This window comes from Doryrhamphus excisus, chromosome 13 (genome assembly GCF_030265055.1).
Source record: "Doryrhamphus excisus isolate RoL2022-K1 chromosome 13, RoL_Dexc_1.0, whole genome shotgun sequence".
NCBI classification, from domain to species: domain Eukaryota; kingdom Metazoa; phylum Chordata; class Actinopteri; order Syngnathiformes; family Syngnathidae; genus Doryrhamphus; species Doryrhamphus excisus.
In genome coordinates this window covers 1746925-1764085 of record NC_080478.1, presented here as the reverse complement: position 1 = coordinate 1764085, position 17161 = coordinate 1746925, and the positions used below count along the sequence as shown (strand labels likewise).

Here is a 17161-nt window from a genome sequence, read left to right as displayed (position 1 = left end):
AAATATGGTGAGAAAAAAGTTGGACAATTCATATTTTTAATATTATGAGGAGAAATAAAGTAAAAAAAAATATAAGTTGAAATATTAATATTTATATAATATTTGTTCCCCATAATATAAACCTAAAAATATTTTTGAAGTCCTAATGTTATGAAAAACCATCAAAACGAAGAATAAAGTTGGAATTTTTTGTTGGGGACAAAAATGTATACTATGAGAATAAAGTCAAAATATTATGGCAATAAAATCATCCTTTTACAAAAGAAATATTTGCCCAAAAAAAAGAAAAAAATGCAGAATTTTACTACAATAATGGCAAAATATATGACAAAAAAAAGTTGCCATTGAATGAGAAAAGCCCTAATTTTACAAGAATAATGTCATTATAATATGAAGAAAAATAATTTTAATTACATGAAGTTCTGATGTTAAAGTAAAATTTTTATTTTGAAAAGCTGTAATATTTTATGTAATTTTTTTTTAAGTAGAAAAAGGTTGTAATATTATGACAACAAAGTCCAAATTACGAGAAGAAAACGTACGGTAAGAAAGTATGCAAAAACTAGCAAAAAGTAGCAATTGTGTGTAACGACCCTGTTAGCAGCTCGCTAGCTAGACTAATAACGTAGCATAACGCCCAGCATGTTTATTCTACAATCAGGTGACACAAGAAAGACAAATAACAATCGATGCTAATGATTCTTTATTTGTATTGAATATTAGCCTAGCTTAGCATGCCTCTCCCAGGATGAGGAGGTACAAGAGGAATAACAGGGCCGCCGTCGGACGCGTGTTTTGCTAATTTAGCAAACAGACATCTTTGACGTCCTGTGAACGAGTGGTACATAAAAGAACAAACGAGCCTTGCAATGAATGAACTTTGTCAGCTAGCCGTTAGCAGGAATCATGCAGGCCACTTGTAACGCTAATGCTAACGAGGACACGACACGCGGAGCTACACAAACACACACGAAACATTCCGGCTTTACAAATGTACACAAGCTCACTTCAACCTTACATCAACGCTTCATCGTCGTCTTAAAAAGATGGCGGCTTATACGGCAAGGCACAAATACACGCTCAAGACTCCAAACTCACGTTCACGTTCACGTCAAACACAAACACGCACGCTGGCACGCAACATGGCTGCTTTGGTCGTGTTGCATAGATAAAACATGGTTTTCATCTCCTGTTTCCTTCTACGTTACACTTTCCCATCATCCTTTATGCCTCGCCATGTCACATGGTCACCTTTCAGTCCGTACACTTTCTCCGCTTCTTCTTCTCTTCCAACGTTCTTCTTTAACACCACTTGTGTGTGTGTGTGTGTGTGTGTCATATAGATGTTTGCAAGTTTGTGGAAGTGGAGGATGCTCTGTCCGTCGGTGGGGTCTCCTCACGGCTGGACTCGGATAGCTCCGCCTCCTGCAGGTCCACTCTGGAGGGATGGGGAGACAAGGCGTGTCAGGAGGACCAAATTCATAGCCACGCCATCATCGCATTTTTATCCATTTCTACGGGAAAAATGAAGAGTTATTACAAGTGGTCCTCGTGTTCCATGGTGTCCCCAAAAATGACCAAAAACTATACAAAAAAAATATATGAATGGAAGAAATCGTTTTTTTAATGAACTTTTTTCCCTTTGTTATGTTTCCCAAGTGAGGAGCACACTGCATCGAATAAAAAAAAGTGAAAGTGAAAGTAAAGTGAAGCTGTTCAAAAGCTGCGACCACATCATGGATAAAGTTACATATGAAATAGACAGTGATAGGTAATCACAAATATACAAACATGTACCAATACCAGTCTAAAATTTAAAAAAAAAACACATTCATTGGTGCGCTGCGATGACGTCAGCCTCCCTCTAGGGTTGTCTGGCTTCCTCTGGTCGACACAGGCAGCATTGCAACATCATCCACCATTTTTCTACGCCGCTTCTCCACCAATGAAATGGTCTCCTCCAGCGGAACGCGTTATCCATTATATTGGTACATGTTTGTATATATCAGATGTACATACCTTTTGAGTGTTAGGTTGCTGTGTGATGATATTATACACCGCAATTTACAGTATTTGAGCTCGTATCGGTGAATTTGTGACTAAGCCACAGCCAACCCTACATGTGGACGCATGACAACCAAACACGGCATGAAACTGACCCAGGATCTGGATGCCAATCAATGAGTCCCATTCATTATTAACACAATTCTGCTATATATGTGTGTGTGTTATTTTTGTGTTCTTTTGTGTATTTAGGCTTTATGAGCATGATGGAACCCGAACACACACACACACACACACACATTGTGTCCTGTGTTCATGTGTGTGTGTGTGTGTGTGTGCGGTCTGGGTCACGGTGCACATCACGAGCAGCCTTCACCATTGCTTTAATTGAGCTTGTGTGTGTGTGAACAGGTGGGCTAGACGGGGACACCCTATGGGGGTCAGCACCAGCTGCATGCATCAATGATATGATGTGAGCACGAGCGTGCACGTGTCATGCCAGTGTGTATGCAGCTTTGTCCTCTGCTGTGTGTGTGTGTGTGTGTGTGAGCAAGCGAACGAGAGTGCACGTGAACAACAACCTGCAGCTGTCAGAGCTTCACCAGGACTAGCGTGCCCTGCCCTGAGGGGGGTGTGTGTATAGAGTGGAGGGGGCACTGAGGTTTACCCAGCCCTGGAGGGGCCCACCGGCCAGCCGCTACACACACACACACACACACACACCACAACACACACACACACACACACATACAGGTAGTCTTTGTTGGTGTTCTTCAGCTTTCTGCTTGGTTTTATTTTGTGGTGGAAAACGAAAAGGCCAGTTTAGATATGAGATATGATGCTTCCATAATATGTTTCCATCTGCTAAGTCAGTGCTTCTCAAACAGCGGGGTGGGCCCCCCTGGGGGTACGGTGAACTGCAGGGAGGAGCCCCGCCCCCCCACCTCCCACCCAACATGTAGGAATTTGTCGTACTCGACATGCAATTCGACTTCAATATACTTCACCGCTTCACTTCTCTCCATTCTGCTGAGTCTGGAGTTTACTTTTAGTACTTTTAGTACCTTTAGAGCCGCCGACTATTGGTTCTCACAAGGGTCGCGGGGGGTGCTGGAGCCTATCCCAGCTGTCTTCGGGCAAGAGGCGGGGTACACCCTGGACTGGTCGCCAGCCAATCACAGGGCACATATAGACAAACAACCATTCACACTCACATTCATACCTATGGACAATTTGGAGTGGCTAATTAACCTAGCATGTTTTTGGAATGTGGGAGGAAACCGGAGTACCCGGAGAAAACCCACGCATGCACGGGGAGAACATGCAAACTCCACACAGAGATGGCCGAGGGTGGGGATTGAACCCTGGTCTCCTAGCTGTGAGGTCTGCGCGCTAACCACTAGACCGCCGTGCCGCCCCCGACTATTGGTGTTTTATTTATTTATTTACGGCAACGTTTAAATTGTATTGTCGCAGATCTCCGCCCAAACAGTGGGGGGTGGGGGTGGGGGGGGGGGGGAGGTTCACGAAAAAGAACAAACAGGAAGTAGTTGTTTTTGTTTCCTTTGTGGGAGTATGTCATAACATTGATGACGTAACAGAGGACGTACTCTAATTGGCCTCATCCTGGAGGCGGGCGGCCTGATGGGGATTTGGCTCCGCCCCTGGGAGTCCCTGGTGGTGTGATTGACAGCGCTGACCTAGCGACAGAGACAAGAGGAACATTCCGTGTCAGCAGACAAAGTGGAAGAAATGGAAGCCAAGCAAAGAAGGCAAACATCATCATCGGCTTTCTTGTTCAATGAGCCCAAATTGCTGCAAAGCAAATACGGAACCGTCGTCCCCGGCGGAGACGAGCCGCGAGTCAACGCGTTACCGTCCTGCTTTAAGGACCCGTGGCTTTCATTAAAATGCAGGAAACGGGCAAAGAGGCTAAAAAAAAAAAATCGCTAAAAGTTGCTAAAGCTAGCAAGGTTGCGTGGTCTCATTTGCATGAGGAAATAGAAAAGTGAAAAAGAGCACAAACACGCTAATTCAGCGACGGGATGAAGGCTGATGAATCCTAATCAAATCCGACTGCTAGTAATTATGCTGATGTTGTTCCGTGGACCTTAAAGTGAGACGTCTGCAAATCCCACCTTGCATTAACACCTGAGGGGGGAGGGACAGGGAGGGGAGGGGCCAAAGGATGGAGGGACAAAGGATGGAGGACAAACGTTACGTTTACACTTTGGACAAATGGAAGATCTGTGCTTTATTTATATGCAATATATTGACTTTTCTAATTATTTAGGTCATTATTTGTAATTTTTTTACTTTTTCTCTGTAAAACTGCAGTATTTTCTCATACAAATTACTTTTTCTTGTAGTAGTACACTTTTTTTTCATAAAATTGCAATATTTTCTCATACTTTTTCAGCTAGTAATACACGTTTTTTACATATTTATTATTTCTTCATTTATATCTTATCCTCATGAGGGTCACAGACATGCTGGAACCTATCCCAGCTGTCTTTTGGGGGCGAGAGGCAGGGTACACCCCGGACTGGTGGCCAGCCAATCCCAGGGCACATATAGACAAACAACCATTCACACTCACATTCATACCTATGGACAATTTGGAGTGGCTAATTAACCTAGCATGTTTTTGGAATGTGGGAGGAAACCGGAGTACCCGGAGAAAACCCACGCATGCACGGGGAGAACATGCAAACTCCACACAGAGATGGCCGAGGGTGGAATTGAACTCGTGTCTCCTCGCCGTGAGGTCTACGTGCGTACCACTCGTCCACCGTGCAGCCCATATTTAGTATATGTAATATTATTTAGATCCATTCATTCATTTTCTATGCTGCTTATCCTCACTAGTGTTGCGGTTATGCTGGAGCCTATCCCAGCTGTTTGTGGACGGTAGGCGGGGATACACCCAATCTCTAGCCAATCACAGGGCACATATAGACAAACAACCATTCACACTCACATTCATACCTATGGACAATTTGGAGTGGCTAATTAACCTAGCATGTTTTTGGAATGTGGGAGGAAACCGGAATACCGGAAAACCCACACATGTGATTCCAAAGAAAAAATAATCCATGACTGCCCAACTTAAGAGTCACAAAACTCACTTTTTGTCACGATAGTACAACTTTTTTTTTTGTAAAATTGCAACAATTTACGGCTTTGTTTTTCAAAATGAATATGTATGAACCTTTTATTGAAATATATAAATATATATTTATGATTGAATTGGGACATTTTTCATTTCCCATAATGCCATCTGTCTATTGTACAAGTGTGTAGCGTGTGTACTTTGCATATCAGGGTGTCCTAGTGAGCTGTGAAATGGAAAAGAGAGGACTACACGCGGCCTCATTACGTGGGCACACACGGAGGAGATGGGCTGGGACTAATACCCGGAGCAGAGGGCTGCGGATCAGGCTAATACCCACGACACCAACCTGCTTGGCCGCTGTCGTGGTCGTCATCTTGGCTTCCTGTCGCGAGCCTCGCCGCCCTTTCGCCGTCGCCCCCGGCTGCTTGAAGCTGCGAGCGTCCGCCTCTCCTCGCCTCCCCCCCGCCGCTCTATCAGCCTCTTTCATCGGCCAGCAGTTCATTTTGGGATTAATACGCGCAGCGGCAGCGGCCGGCTCTTTTGAGGGATTTGTAGCGGCTCCGCCGACACTTATCTTGGTCATTACGACGCCAATATTGGATTCAAGCGCTTTAGTGCGTGCTGCCGAGGGCGAGTCTATCAGGGGATGAAGATAAGAAGGAGCCTCATTAGGACTCGTCTCCCCCCGCCGTGCTCCCACACCGCCGGCGACATCACAGAGGAGGTGTGGGTGCTCACCAGAACCAGAACAGGAAGTCTCGGCGGGCCTCCTCCTAGGGGAGGTGCTGATGGAGAAGGAGCTGTATAGGGGCTCCGGGACAGGAGGGATCACCTCCTCTGGATGGGACCCTCCGTGGCGTGTCGGGAGGGGGGCCTTTGGTGCCTTTTTGGTGGGGGGCATGCTGTAGCAGAGGGGCGGGCCCAGGTAAACCTCCTCCGTGCAGGCTGGAAACAGGGTCTCCTCATCCCGGATGTCTGGGCTTTGGGGGAAAGAGGGGGAGGGGCTTGTGGCAAGATGATCATGTGACTCCAAGTCAAGAGCGCAGAGCTGGTTGTCGTCACGGCGAGTTGAGGACGTCCGAGAAGCTCCCCGGCTGGGGCCGGCGTCTGGTTCTGGGCTGCTGAGGCCTTGCGTGGGCGTGGCGTACGCTGGGATGGCGTAGGGCGCCGGTGTGGCGCTCTTGTCCTCGGGGCACTGAGTGACCTCGCCGCAGTCGCTGTCGTGCGAGGAGAGCGCCAAGTAGGAGTAGAAGTCTCCCTTACGCAGCTGCAGAGGCTGGTGGGAATGCTGGAGAACCTTCGGGAATTCAAAGGAACAAGATGACGTTTTTTTAAAGTTCTTCGAGTGTGCGTTGATACTTGTGGCATCAAAAAAAGCCACATCAATAAATCGTGACATTTGTTTGCGTACGAAAAAAGTTATTGACACTTTTAGCAGAACGGCTGATGAGAAATGAAGACGCTAACTTTGTCATGCGATTGATTCAATTAGCGCAAACCAGTGAACATCTTTTAGTTTCTACTCATTTGTCCTTCAAACGTAGAAAATGGGAGGCCAACCAAAACTTCATCAATCGCAAAAGATTGCTAAATATCAACAAGCGCGTCCAATTAGACGCCATTTGATTATTTTGCATGAATTATTGACGTGTGAGTTACCTTGTCTCTTATCTGGGCTAAAGACGAAGGTCGGCAGTCAAGGTCAGACTTCCCGTCTGGAATGTCGTTGCCCCTCCTGGCCATTTCCAGGATCTCCATGACAAAGTCGTGCACGGCCTCCTTGCTGCCTTGCTGGGGTGAGTCGGGTGAGTCGGGTGAGTCGGGTGAGTCGGGTGAGTGCGAGTTGAGGTGGTGGCAGCAAGAAGAGTAGGAACTTTTCCATTTTTTGCTTGGGAGGCAGGAATCTTTGTCTCGGACCCCGCTGCTGCTCTTTTCCATCACCAGAGAGGAGAACTTGAACTTCTCCTGGATGTTGATGGCCTTCCGTACGCCAGGCCTGCCGTCATGTGATTGGCGGTCCAGGCGTGGCGATGGGGGCGAGGTGGAGCTCTGGCAGGGTAACTCCCCCTTCAGCTGTCCCACCAATGAGGAGGCAGGTGTGAGGAGCTCACAGGACGGAGATGAAGGAAGTTGGTTGGTTGACTCTGTGGGGATGAAGATGTTGGAGAAAGTGTACGTCTCCCTGAGAGGTTCTCCTTTCTTGGTGAAGACACTGGTCTCCTCTCGGAGGAGCTGGTCATCCTGGTCTTTGCCACTCAAACAGCTGTGCTCGATATTTCCGTTTTCCAGGTCATCCACCAAGTGACTGATGAAGCTCCTTGGAACGTTCCTGAGGTTCTCCTGCACCTCCTGCTGCTCCCTCTCTTCTTCCTTTTGGTGGCTAGAGGTTAGGAGCCGACGTTGCTCTGAGGAGGTGAGGTTACTCCCACACTGAAGTTCATCCTGAAGCCCCTCCTCGGTCTTTGAGGAGGACAAAGAAGAGGTACGAGGAGGTCGGATCCAACCCTGCAGCTCCTTCTTCATGTACTCCATGTAGGAGTCATCCATTGTGTCTTCATCTTCGTCCTCCTCGTTCCCAGATGAGGCAGGCGTCAGCCTCTCCTCTTCCTCCTCCTCCTCTCCATCCCGCACGCCCAGCTCCTCCTCTGTGAGGGTGAGGGTGGAGGAGGACAGGAGGTCACTGTCGTCCTCATCGTCAGTGCAAGTGGAGGTGCAAGACACGTTGACCACCATGCTCAAGCTCAGGGCGTCCGCCTCCTCTCTCTGGCTGCTCCTCTTGCAGCACCTCCTGTAGAAGTTGTGCTTGCTGCTCGCCACCAAGGACTGATCCTGAAGGAGGTTCCTCTGATTGGGGAGCACGGTTAAGTCCTCAGAAGCCAGAGAGGAGTCTTCAGCGCTGCTCAACTCCGTTAGCGAAGCCGAGCTCTCGTTGATGAGGGACGGCGGTGCCTTGCGTGACCTCCGTGGGAGTGCCGCATGTCGGCCTCCGAGAGAAGGAGAAGCTGCGAGTTGACGACGGAGAGGAGAGCTTCTCCGAAGCGTCATGTCCGACACACTACGAGTCATCTTGGCTATCAGAGGACTCTCAATGTTCTCCAGACGCTTCAGGAGGTCAAGTGTTCTCCTGCTCAGCTCTCCTTGAGCTCCTTCACCGATCCTGTGGTCTTCCAGACCACCATGGTCATCATCCCTCATTTGGTCAAGGTCCAACTCCACAAGGCTGGCGAGACTGGCGCAGGTGTCGGCGTCCGCACTGTGACACGGAGCGAGGCCGCTCTCCAGAGAGGCGCTGCGGTGAAGTACTTCTTTGGACGGGAACAGTTCCAAGCCCAGAGCCAGGAGGGAATCCAGGGAGGAACCCTGAGATAAGACGGGACTAGAAGTCTGGTGTTGGAGAGCAGGGGGCGTATCCGAACCACCGCAGCTCAGGAGAGGCTTGGCCGCATGGTGGTCCGAGTCCGGTGGTCCTCTGTTCATCAGGATCTCAGCTGCTTCCTGTCCTCCGGCCTTGTGGACGGAACCCCTGGCATATTCGGTTTTTCCTTGGATTCTGCCTCCGATTCGGTCGTCTTCGTGCAGCGTCAGAGTAACATCTTCTTCCTCCTCGTCTCCCAGGACGCCACAGTTGGCGGTCAGGGTCTCGGTGTCCCCTCCATCGCTAACAATCCCGCTTTCGCTCTCCGATGGACGACTGCTAGATGACTGGCCGCTGGCCCTGCCCCCCTCCCTCTGAGAGCACCAAGGCCTCTCCCCTCCTCGCTCGCCTGGCATCAGCCCGCCCAGGAGGTCCGGGAGAGACTCCATGGAGGAGAAAGTGGAGTCCTTGCTGAGACTCTTCTGGAAAATATGCTGCTTCCTCTTTGCCGCCTTGGAGAAAGCCTGAGGACTCTGAGGACTGTGAAACTGGACCGTGTGGAGGCTGTAGACCTGGTAGATGGGTTCTTTCTCAGGGGGGAACACTTGGGGTGGGACCTCAGGATTCTGGCTTGTTGGGATGCCATCTGAAGCGGGAAGGTTGTGCGTGAGGTCGGGTTCTGGTACTGCTTGGGATTCTGTGATTGTCATGTCGGTCTCATCCCATTCCCACGAGTCGTCCGGGGCCGCTGCCACCAGGGGGGCCTGGACCGGGCTGGGCTGGTGGATGTCCACAAGCCCCGCTTCCAGGAAGTTCCCCGGGACCTGAGGACAAGACGGTATAAAGGACATTTTTACTCATCTTTAACTTTTTGAGCCTCTCTGCTTGAAGGGCTTGAGTCGGGACTCTGCCGAGTCCGGGTTCTCTTCGAGGTAAAACTAGACACTTTGTGGGCGGAGTCAATGAAGCGGTGATCCTGGCGGTGATGATGACTGTGAAGATGAAGAAATGCCTCCTAAATGTGAGGGTGAAAGATTCCACGGTGGAACAAAGAGATGAATAATTCAGAGTGGAACTGCGAGAGGCGAGAGACCGCGTACGTAAACACGTAATCAAAAGCCTTCAGAAAGCTGCGGCCCTCTGAAAATGTGCTTAGACGCCGGAAATCTATAATTATACAAATTGCTCCTCATCTCGTTAATATGTGGGGGGTCTGTGGGGGGGGGGGGGGGTGATATTAGTCATTCATAGCCTATTAATCTCATAAACTAGTTGGCCGTGTGTGTGTGTGATGAATTTGTATGAAATGTGTTTATCCTCTCGCTGCTGATAGAGCATACACTCGCTGGACACAAAGGGGCGGGGCCTCCATCCGTCTAATCCAATCAAATCCCCCCACAAAGCTTCTGTATTATTTATGTCTGTCATTGATTTCATTTCTGTGGCTCCTAAGCAGTTTAACAGAAAACGCCGACTTCTTTTTTCACGTCGAGCAACGACTTGAAGAAAACTTTCACCAAGACGAGAACGGCGGATTCGAGGAACCGAGCGGGAATCGAGCATTGAGAGTCTTCGCCATCGTATTGTTTGTGACTTCAATGTTTTTTCCGAGGCCAAACGGAGAAAGTTTTCCCATTAGCTCCCAGGTGACTGCTCCCATTTGTTAGCTTAGCATGCGCTCGGAGCTCCAAGGAGAGCGCAGCTATCTGCTGCAGTCAGGGTGATTAGTCATGGCGCTGCTAGCGAGCGCCCCCCCCACCTGCTAGCGACGCTGGCGGCGTCTCGGCCGTCAGAAAGCTGCGAGGCGGGCCGGCATCACTGCTTGGTTCCCGACAAGTACACCAGCACGGATGAATCGCCTCCGCGTGCACGCAGGCGCACCTTGGTCTCGACGACGACTAGCTAACGGTGAAGAACGCCAGCAGACGCTTTTTATACGCAGTCTGTTGGATTTATAAGATTCACCGCGAATACAATTTGTACACAACCATCGGTATTGTTGGGAAAAGTACTAGTTACTTTCCATACGAATAATCGAATTAGTAACAGAATTACTTCTTCATAAATGTAATTAGTTACCATGGCCAATGTCTGTGGATTCATCTTGCGTGTGATTAGCGTATTTTCTGGACTATAAGTCACACTTTTGTTCATGGTTTGGACGGTCCTGCCACTCATACTCCGGAGCGACGGAGCGTTATAGTTTTTTTCACACTGACAGCGAGGAGAGGGCGCTCTGGTTAGCTTGTGTGCCACTAGCTGCTACTCCTATTGCTCACATACCACAAAAAATCTACTTATAAAAGCAACTGAGAAAGACGGAAGACAAAAAGAAAATCATATTCTGCAGATGACAAACTGCAAGTAAATTAGTTATTTTGTATTAATATGTTATGTTAACATGCCACCTTTTCACAGACAACTATTTAGCCTGTTGTTCTCCATGTCATTTTATTATAAATACAATATTTATTGTATTATAACATTTATAAAATAATTATTATAAAATATATAAAAATATGAAAAATATATTCATATATTTTTTAAATTAAATTATATTATGAAAGCAGGAAGTGAACAAATGTAAGAGTTCGTGATTGTACCAGATGGAGGGGTAGGATACTTTTGGACATGTGGAACTGGGAACTGATTATGGGATGCACTCAATTGGAATCTGATGCATGTTTAAATGAAATAAAACCATTACCATTACCATTACCATTACCATTACCATTACCATTACCATTACCATTACCATTGTTATTACTACAACTGGCCTTTCAGGATGAAACGTCTTGACTTACAGTCTTTGTACAGTTTGTTTTGTTTTATGTCTTCATTGTGTATTTTTGCCTGGTGTGACTGATCTTCCGCAGCGACTCATAGTCCGGAAAATCAGAATTAGAACTACCGTATTTTCTAGACTATAAGTCGCTCCAGAGTATAAGTTGCACAAGGCCAAAAATGCATAATTAGGTAGAAAAAAAACGAAAAAAAAAGTGGCATTTTTTGCGGGTAATTTATTTTCCAAACTACTTGACCAAAACAGACATTAGGTCCTCTTGGAAGGCAAGTTGTAACAATAAAAGAATAGAGAACAGGCTGAATAGGTGTAAGATATGCTAACACAATGCTTATTCAGCTACACTAAAAATAAACATGAACACAAAAGGTGTCCAGTGTTTATGGAACATAAACACTTTTTTCATGTATAAGTCGCTCTGGAGTATAAGTGGCAGGAACAGCCAACCTATGAAAAAAAGTGTGACTTATAGTCCAGAAAATAGGGTAAATAGGTCTCTATTCCACAGGATGTTGAATGGGAACGACATTAAGTGGACATTCCTTAAAGTCAAAGAACAGGATGAATTTGTCACATTTAAGGTTTTGGCTTAAATACTTAAAATACAATTACAGCTTAAGTAACATTGTTATTTTTAATGTCGGTACCCCCAACGCCTGCTTCACCTGATGTCAAACAGGTGCAGCCTATTTGGGCACACACACACACACACACAAACACACACACACACACAATAGGAAGGCACCTTCACTTCATCATGGTGCCCAAGTGGTCATTTATAAGCCAAAGCACTCGTGTTGGTCTTCCTCCACACAGGAAGTCAAACGACTCTGCAGCCAGGCGGCGAGGTCACAGCGTCCCGCCTCGCTTATTTGTCATTTCTGCTTGTGTGTGTGTGTGTGTGTGTGTGTGTGTGTGTGTGTGTAGACAACAGTCTTAACTGTTTAAAGTCATTTTTTATAGTGTAAATCTCCTTGTCCTGCTCTTGGTGCTTTTCCACTGAATCCCCATGTAGATTGGTGAAGTGTAATAAAGTTTGACATTGAGATAAAGTCTAAAGATATAAAAGCGTCATAAAGTCATTCCCCCCCCCCCCCCCAAAAAAAAAATAGAAACGACAATGGCGTTCTAACCTGCTCTTCTCCCAGCTCCTTCTTCAGTCGGTTCTGCCACTGCAGCGCCTGCATGACGATGGCCTCCCACCTCCTCTCCAGGTTGATTGACAGCAGCTGCAGAGCCTCACGGTGCTGCTCCGCTTCTGGGCCCGCCTCCGCCTCCGCCACAGGGCCCGACTGCACCACGAGGAAACGTTTATGTTAGGGTATCAGGCTAAAACATTTATTCCGTTTTTGTCAATAACAACCTCAAAGATGCAATACTAGAGAGGCATGAGAGAGAACGGACCCCCACCAAGCATCATTATTGATCTTTTATTGTGATTCCCACCAAAATGATAATCCCACATTTTGGAATAATACCCCAAGTGCTATGGCTATTTTTTGTGGAGTTATATGCACAAATATTAAAAATCTCCCAGTATTTTAAAAATCCTGGATGCAGATATTGATCCACTTCACCCCCCAAAATGTATCCAGTTCTTCCATTCTTGAAAATGTCAACAAATCCGTCCGGAAAAGTTATTTTGAACATTCCAAGTAAGTATAAAGTATATAAAGTATCAAATAAATGGTCTCAAGCTGGATGGGGGGGGGGGGTCCGGGGTACCAACCTGGTTCTGCTGGAGAAGCTTCTGACAAAGTTTGAGGACCGAAGAGACTCCTCTTCGTCGGGCTCGCACGTCGGAACACAAAGACTGTTGACGTGAGGAGGAGGAAGAAGAAGAGGAAGGTCAGCAGAGAGAAGCCCACCCTGCATGTTATAGTACACGCTACAGTGCTACATGTGCGGCAAATAGTGGGGCAGTTCGCCGGGGGCGGGGGTGTGAGAGGCAGGGAGGACTTGTAGAATTGTCGTCGTCAATTGTTATTGTCGCTGCACGGCGGTCTGGTGGTTAGTGCGCAGACCTCACAGCTAGGAGACCAGGGTTCGGTCCCCGCCCTCGGCCATCTCTGTGTGGAGTTTGCATGTTCTCCCCGTGCATGTGTGGGTTTTCTCCGGGTACTCCGGTTTCCTCCCACATTCCAAAAACATGCTAGGTTAATTAGCCACTCCAAATTGTCCATAGGTATGAATGTGAGTGTGAATGGTTGTTTGTCTATATGTGCCCTGTGATTGGCTGGCGACCAGTCCAGGGTGGACCCCCGCGACCCTCGTGAGGAAAAAGCGGTAGAAAATGAATGAATGAATGAATGAATTGTTAGTGTCTGCGTCCCGTTCAGGAAGTTCATGAATGACATCACTAGTTAGCGGAAAAAGAATAACAGCATTCCCATTTTAACAATGTTGGGGCTTTTACTTTGAAATCATGACAAGTCGACCATTATTCATGATGCTTTTTGAAGGACTCTAATTGGAGAATGTTTGGCAACCCCCCCCCCGCAGGAACATGACAGTCAACTTGCTGGTCCTGGATCAGCGGCGTTGCCGCTTAAGACGGAGACCCAGCAGGAAAACAAGCATGCTGTGTGGAAAGGTCAGCGTGTGTGTGTGTGTGTGTGTGTGTGTGTTCACACTACCTGCGCATGGCCATGCGACACGTGCACGTATGCGACTTTACTCCCCAAACACGAGCACGCTCCAAACTATTTATGCTAATCCCGCCTGCTCGCTGAGGAGCACTTCCTTTACATTTTCTTTACATTTTTCCAATAAATATTAAACACTATGACAATGAAATGGGATTTCTCCCTCTTGCACACACACACACACACACACACACATATACACACACACACACACTCTGTCTTTCATCTCCTCTCTGGCTGTGTGCAGTTTAGCATATTTGTGGCGGGCCTGCTTGTCTAAACAGGAAATAGGATGCACGACACAGCAGACAGGATCAAGAGGACAAGCCTGCTGTGTGTGTGTGTGTGTGTTGTGTGTGTGTGTGTGTGTGTTTGCGCGTCATATCGATGTATTCCAAGCAGGAGGTGTGTGTTACGTGAGGTTGAAGACTCTAAACAACAACAAAATCGGCGGCGTGACGCCCGCTCACAGCCGACATCGTGAGAAGAGCACGGAGAGGCAAATTAAAGCGTAAGAAGAATTCTTCATGGAGAAGGAAGACGAGCGGGAAGACATTGTCATGGAGTCAACGAGAAGACATAAGAAATATTGTCTGAATCATCAGTGGCGATCCTCATCATCATCATCATCATCATCAACATCAACACGGTCGGACGTCACCGTATCTTTGTCGTTGTTGACTGAGGTCGCTCCAACACGAATAGACTGTAAACATTCATGGACGACTATTCCAATAAAACTAGCATTTATTAGCACATAGCATCGATAGCAATGGCAATAACTGAAACCTACTTCCTCTTTTTGTATTATTATTATTTCATTGTCACAAACTTTGACACAATGCACAAATGGCCGTTTATACACAACACACACAGCTAGCAAGTAGTGCTATCGCTAGCACATATAGCAAAGTACAGGCGGGGTCCACCCTGGATTGGTGGCCAGCCAATCCCAGGGCACATACGTATAGACAAACAACCATTCACACTCACATTCATACCTATGGACAATTTGGAGTGGCCAATTAAGCTAGCAATTAAGCTAGCAATTAAGCTAGCATGTTTTTGGATTCTGAGTCCCCGGAGAAAACCCACGCATGCAAACTCTACACAGAGATGGCCGAGGGTGGGATTGAACTCTGGACTCCTAGCTGTGAGGTCTGCGCGCTAACCACTCTACCACCGTGCAACCCCCAAAAAACATGCATGCACACGTCAATTTACCGAGCCCGGAAAAATGATCAAGTTTGTTTTTACTTATCTTGCGGTTAATTGATTTATCGACAGGTGCGACATTTAACAGTAAACGACTTATGGGGCAAAAAGGGTAAGCAGCATTCCTCGGAAAAAGGGTACCCATAATACTGGTCTCTGTTGGTCTTGGGTCAGGATATGTTGTGATACCCTTGGACTTGATTACAAATGGCAGAGCTTTTGCCCTTGGAAAAAACAAAGATGTTCCGGATTTTTTTTTTTTTTTTTTTTGCTAAAGCTAGCATGCTGCTACTGTTTACATCCATGCTCATCTTCGGTCTGGTAAGCCACGAAGCAGGCTACAAAGCCACTGATTGATTACCTCATGATACCTGGTGCATGTCTCTATGATTGATTCATCGACAGATTAATGGCGGATTCTTATTGATACAGGAGGTCAATCTCTTGCTAGTCAAACCGGATATCCGGTCCCATCGTTTTATCGATCACAACCCTAGAAGATACCGTCTTTATCTTCACGATGGTCGTGACAGGAAGACAACCGATGTTAATTTCTCCTAATTTACCCCAACTTCTAATTTCACTTCATTTCAACTTTCCTTTTCTTTGACGCACAGCCATCACAAGAGTCTGGCTCACGTTTGGGAAACAAAATGAAGGGAACAAAGTTAGCAAAAAAACGACGTATTCTTCCGCCTACAGTACGTATTCGCCTGCTGCACGCACGCCGTTAGTCCTTGTCCCGTTGTGTCCAGGATGAAGCATTTAAGGAAGTACTTAAGGAAGTACATGGAAAACCAGAACACAAACATTGTAAGACAAGACCCGCTTGTATGATGCTAATACGCGGCCACAAGGTCAAGTCAAGGTGGAGCAGCAGCTCAGGTATCTTAGCGATTGTCTCTCAGCGTTTCTTCCTGGAAGGATGAAGGCATCCCGAGGAAGAGGAATATCTGATTCCCTCTTATTCTTAAATCTCTCCGAAAAAAACAAAAAACAAAATCCTCTTAACTCTGCTCTGACTCTTCATCTCTGTAATCTAATTACTTGAGGGGGGGTCATGTGGCAATGTCACTCAAGCATTGGACAAAGAAGAGCAAAGCCAAAGGATTTTTGTCTGTTTCTTCCAAAGAAGACACAACTTTACGCTAGCATGTTTTCATCTACTTTAGCTTAATGACACTCAAACGTCACGTTGTTACTCCAGGAATTTCATCCATCAGATGTTAGTCAAGATGGCCGAAGCCGCCAAGGACAAAAAGAAAGGATTTTGTCAGCTTTCACCGAGGATGCGTCAATCAATTAACATTCATTACAAATCTCTGATGAAGTCCATTTGTTGATGAAGTCCATTAAAGGCACCGCGCCACTCATGAATACCTGACGAGCTCAACGCCGACCGTCCTCATTGTCCTGTCGTCAACACCCTCTTCTGCCCTCCATCTTGTCTTTGCTCTCTGATGCTGGCTCGCAATGGAACACTAGCTTTAGCTGCTTTAGCTGCTTTAGCTGCTTTAGCTTCATGAAGACCGAAGTACAAGTACTCGAGTACAGAATTTCAGTGAAGTAGGGTTCCTTCTTTACAAATATTTTCGGAGTTAGAACATAGTAAACCTGTTTACAGCCTTCTGATACCGCTTGTAAGATGATTAGAGCCCTCCAGACATGGAATAACACCCCTATAGTCACTTTTACACTCATATATAATATTGTATATTAAATTAGTATATAAAATAAGAGAAAATAAACCATTGCTTGTGAGTGTTACGATAAATGCGCTCCCTCTGGGACGTGAAAGAGTCACACAGGAAGTGACGTCGGGGGTTCAGAGTTGAGTTTCAGCTTTGGAGTATTGCGCCTGTTGTGAGATGATTCAAACCGGAAATAAAGAGCTGTTGTTCCGGCTGTCTCACCAAACTAACAGTAACATTCCCGACACCAAGTGACTGGTGTAGAATCCTACATTTAATCAGCGTCTTTGAACGCATCATATTTCTATTTTTGTTCAGCTTTTGATGAGTTAT

The 17161-nt window shown here is 46.7% G+C and overlaps 1 protein-coding gene across 9 annotated transcripts in view; it reads right to left on the bottom strand.

Moving 5' to 3' along the window:
- Window positions 1-692: 692 nt before the first annotated feature.
- The window catches only part of LOC131140205 (A-kinase anchor protein 6-like), a 94056-nt gene continuing 77587 nt past the window's right edge, over window positions 693-17161 (bottom strand). For 8 of the 9 annotated variants that reach the window (XM_058090410.1, XM_058090414.1, XM_058090413.1 and 5 more), the window contains 6 exons: window positions 13007-13090; window positions 12411-12569; window positions 6779-9298; window positions 5466-6416; window positions 3615-3704; window positions 693-1438 (listed from right to left, as the gene is read on the bottom strand). In XM_058090410.1, the coding sequence (XP_057946393.1) occupies window positions 1397-1438; window positions 3615-3704; window positions 5466-6416; window positions 6779-9298; window positions 12411-12569; window positions 13007-13090 (3846 nt within the window). In that variant the 3' untranslated portion in view covers window positions 693-1396. The remainder of the gene's footprint in view (window positions 1439-3614; window positions 3705-5465; window positions 6417-6778; window positions 9299-12410; window positions 12570-13006; window positions 13091-17161) is intronic. The other variant, XM_058090415.1, reaches the window with a different exon arrangement.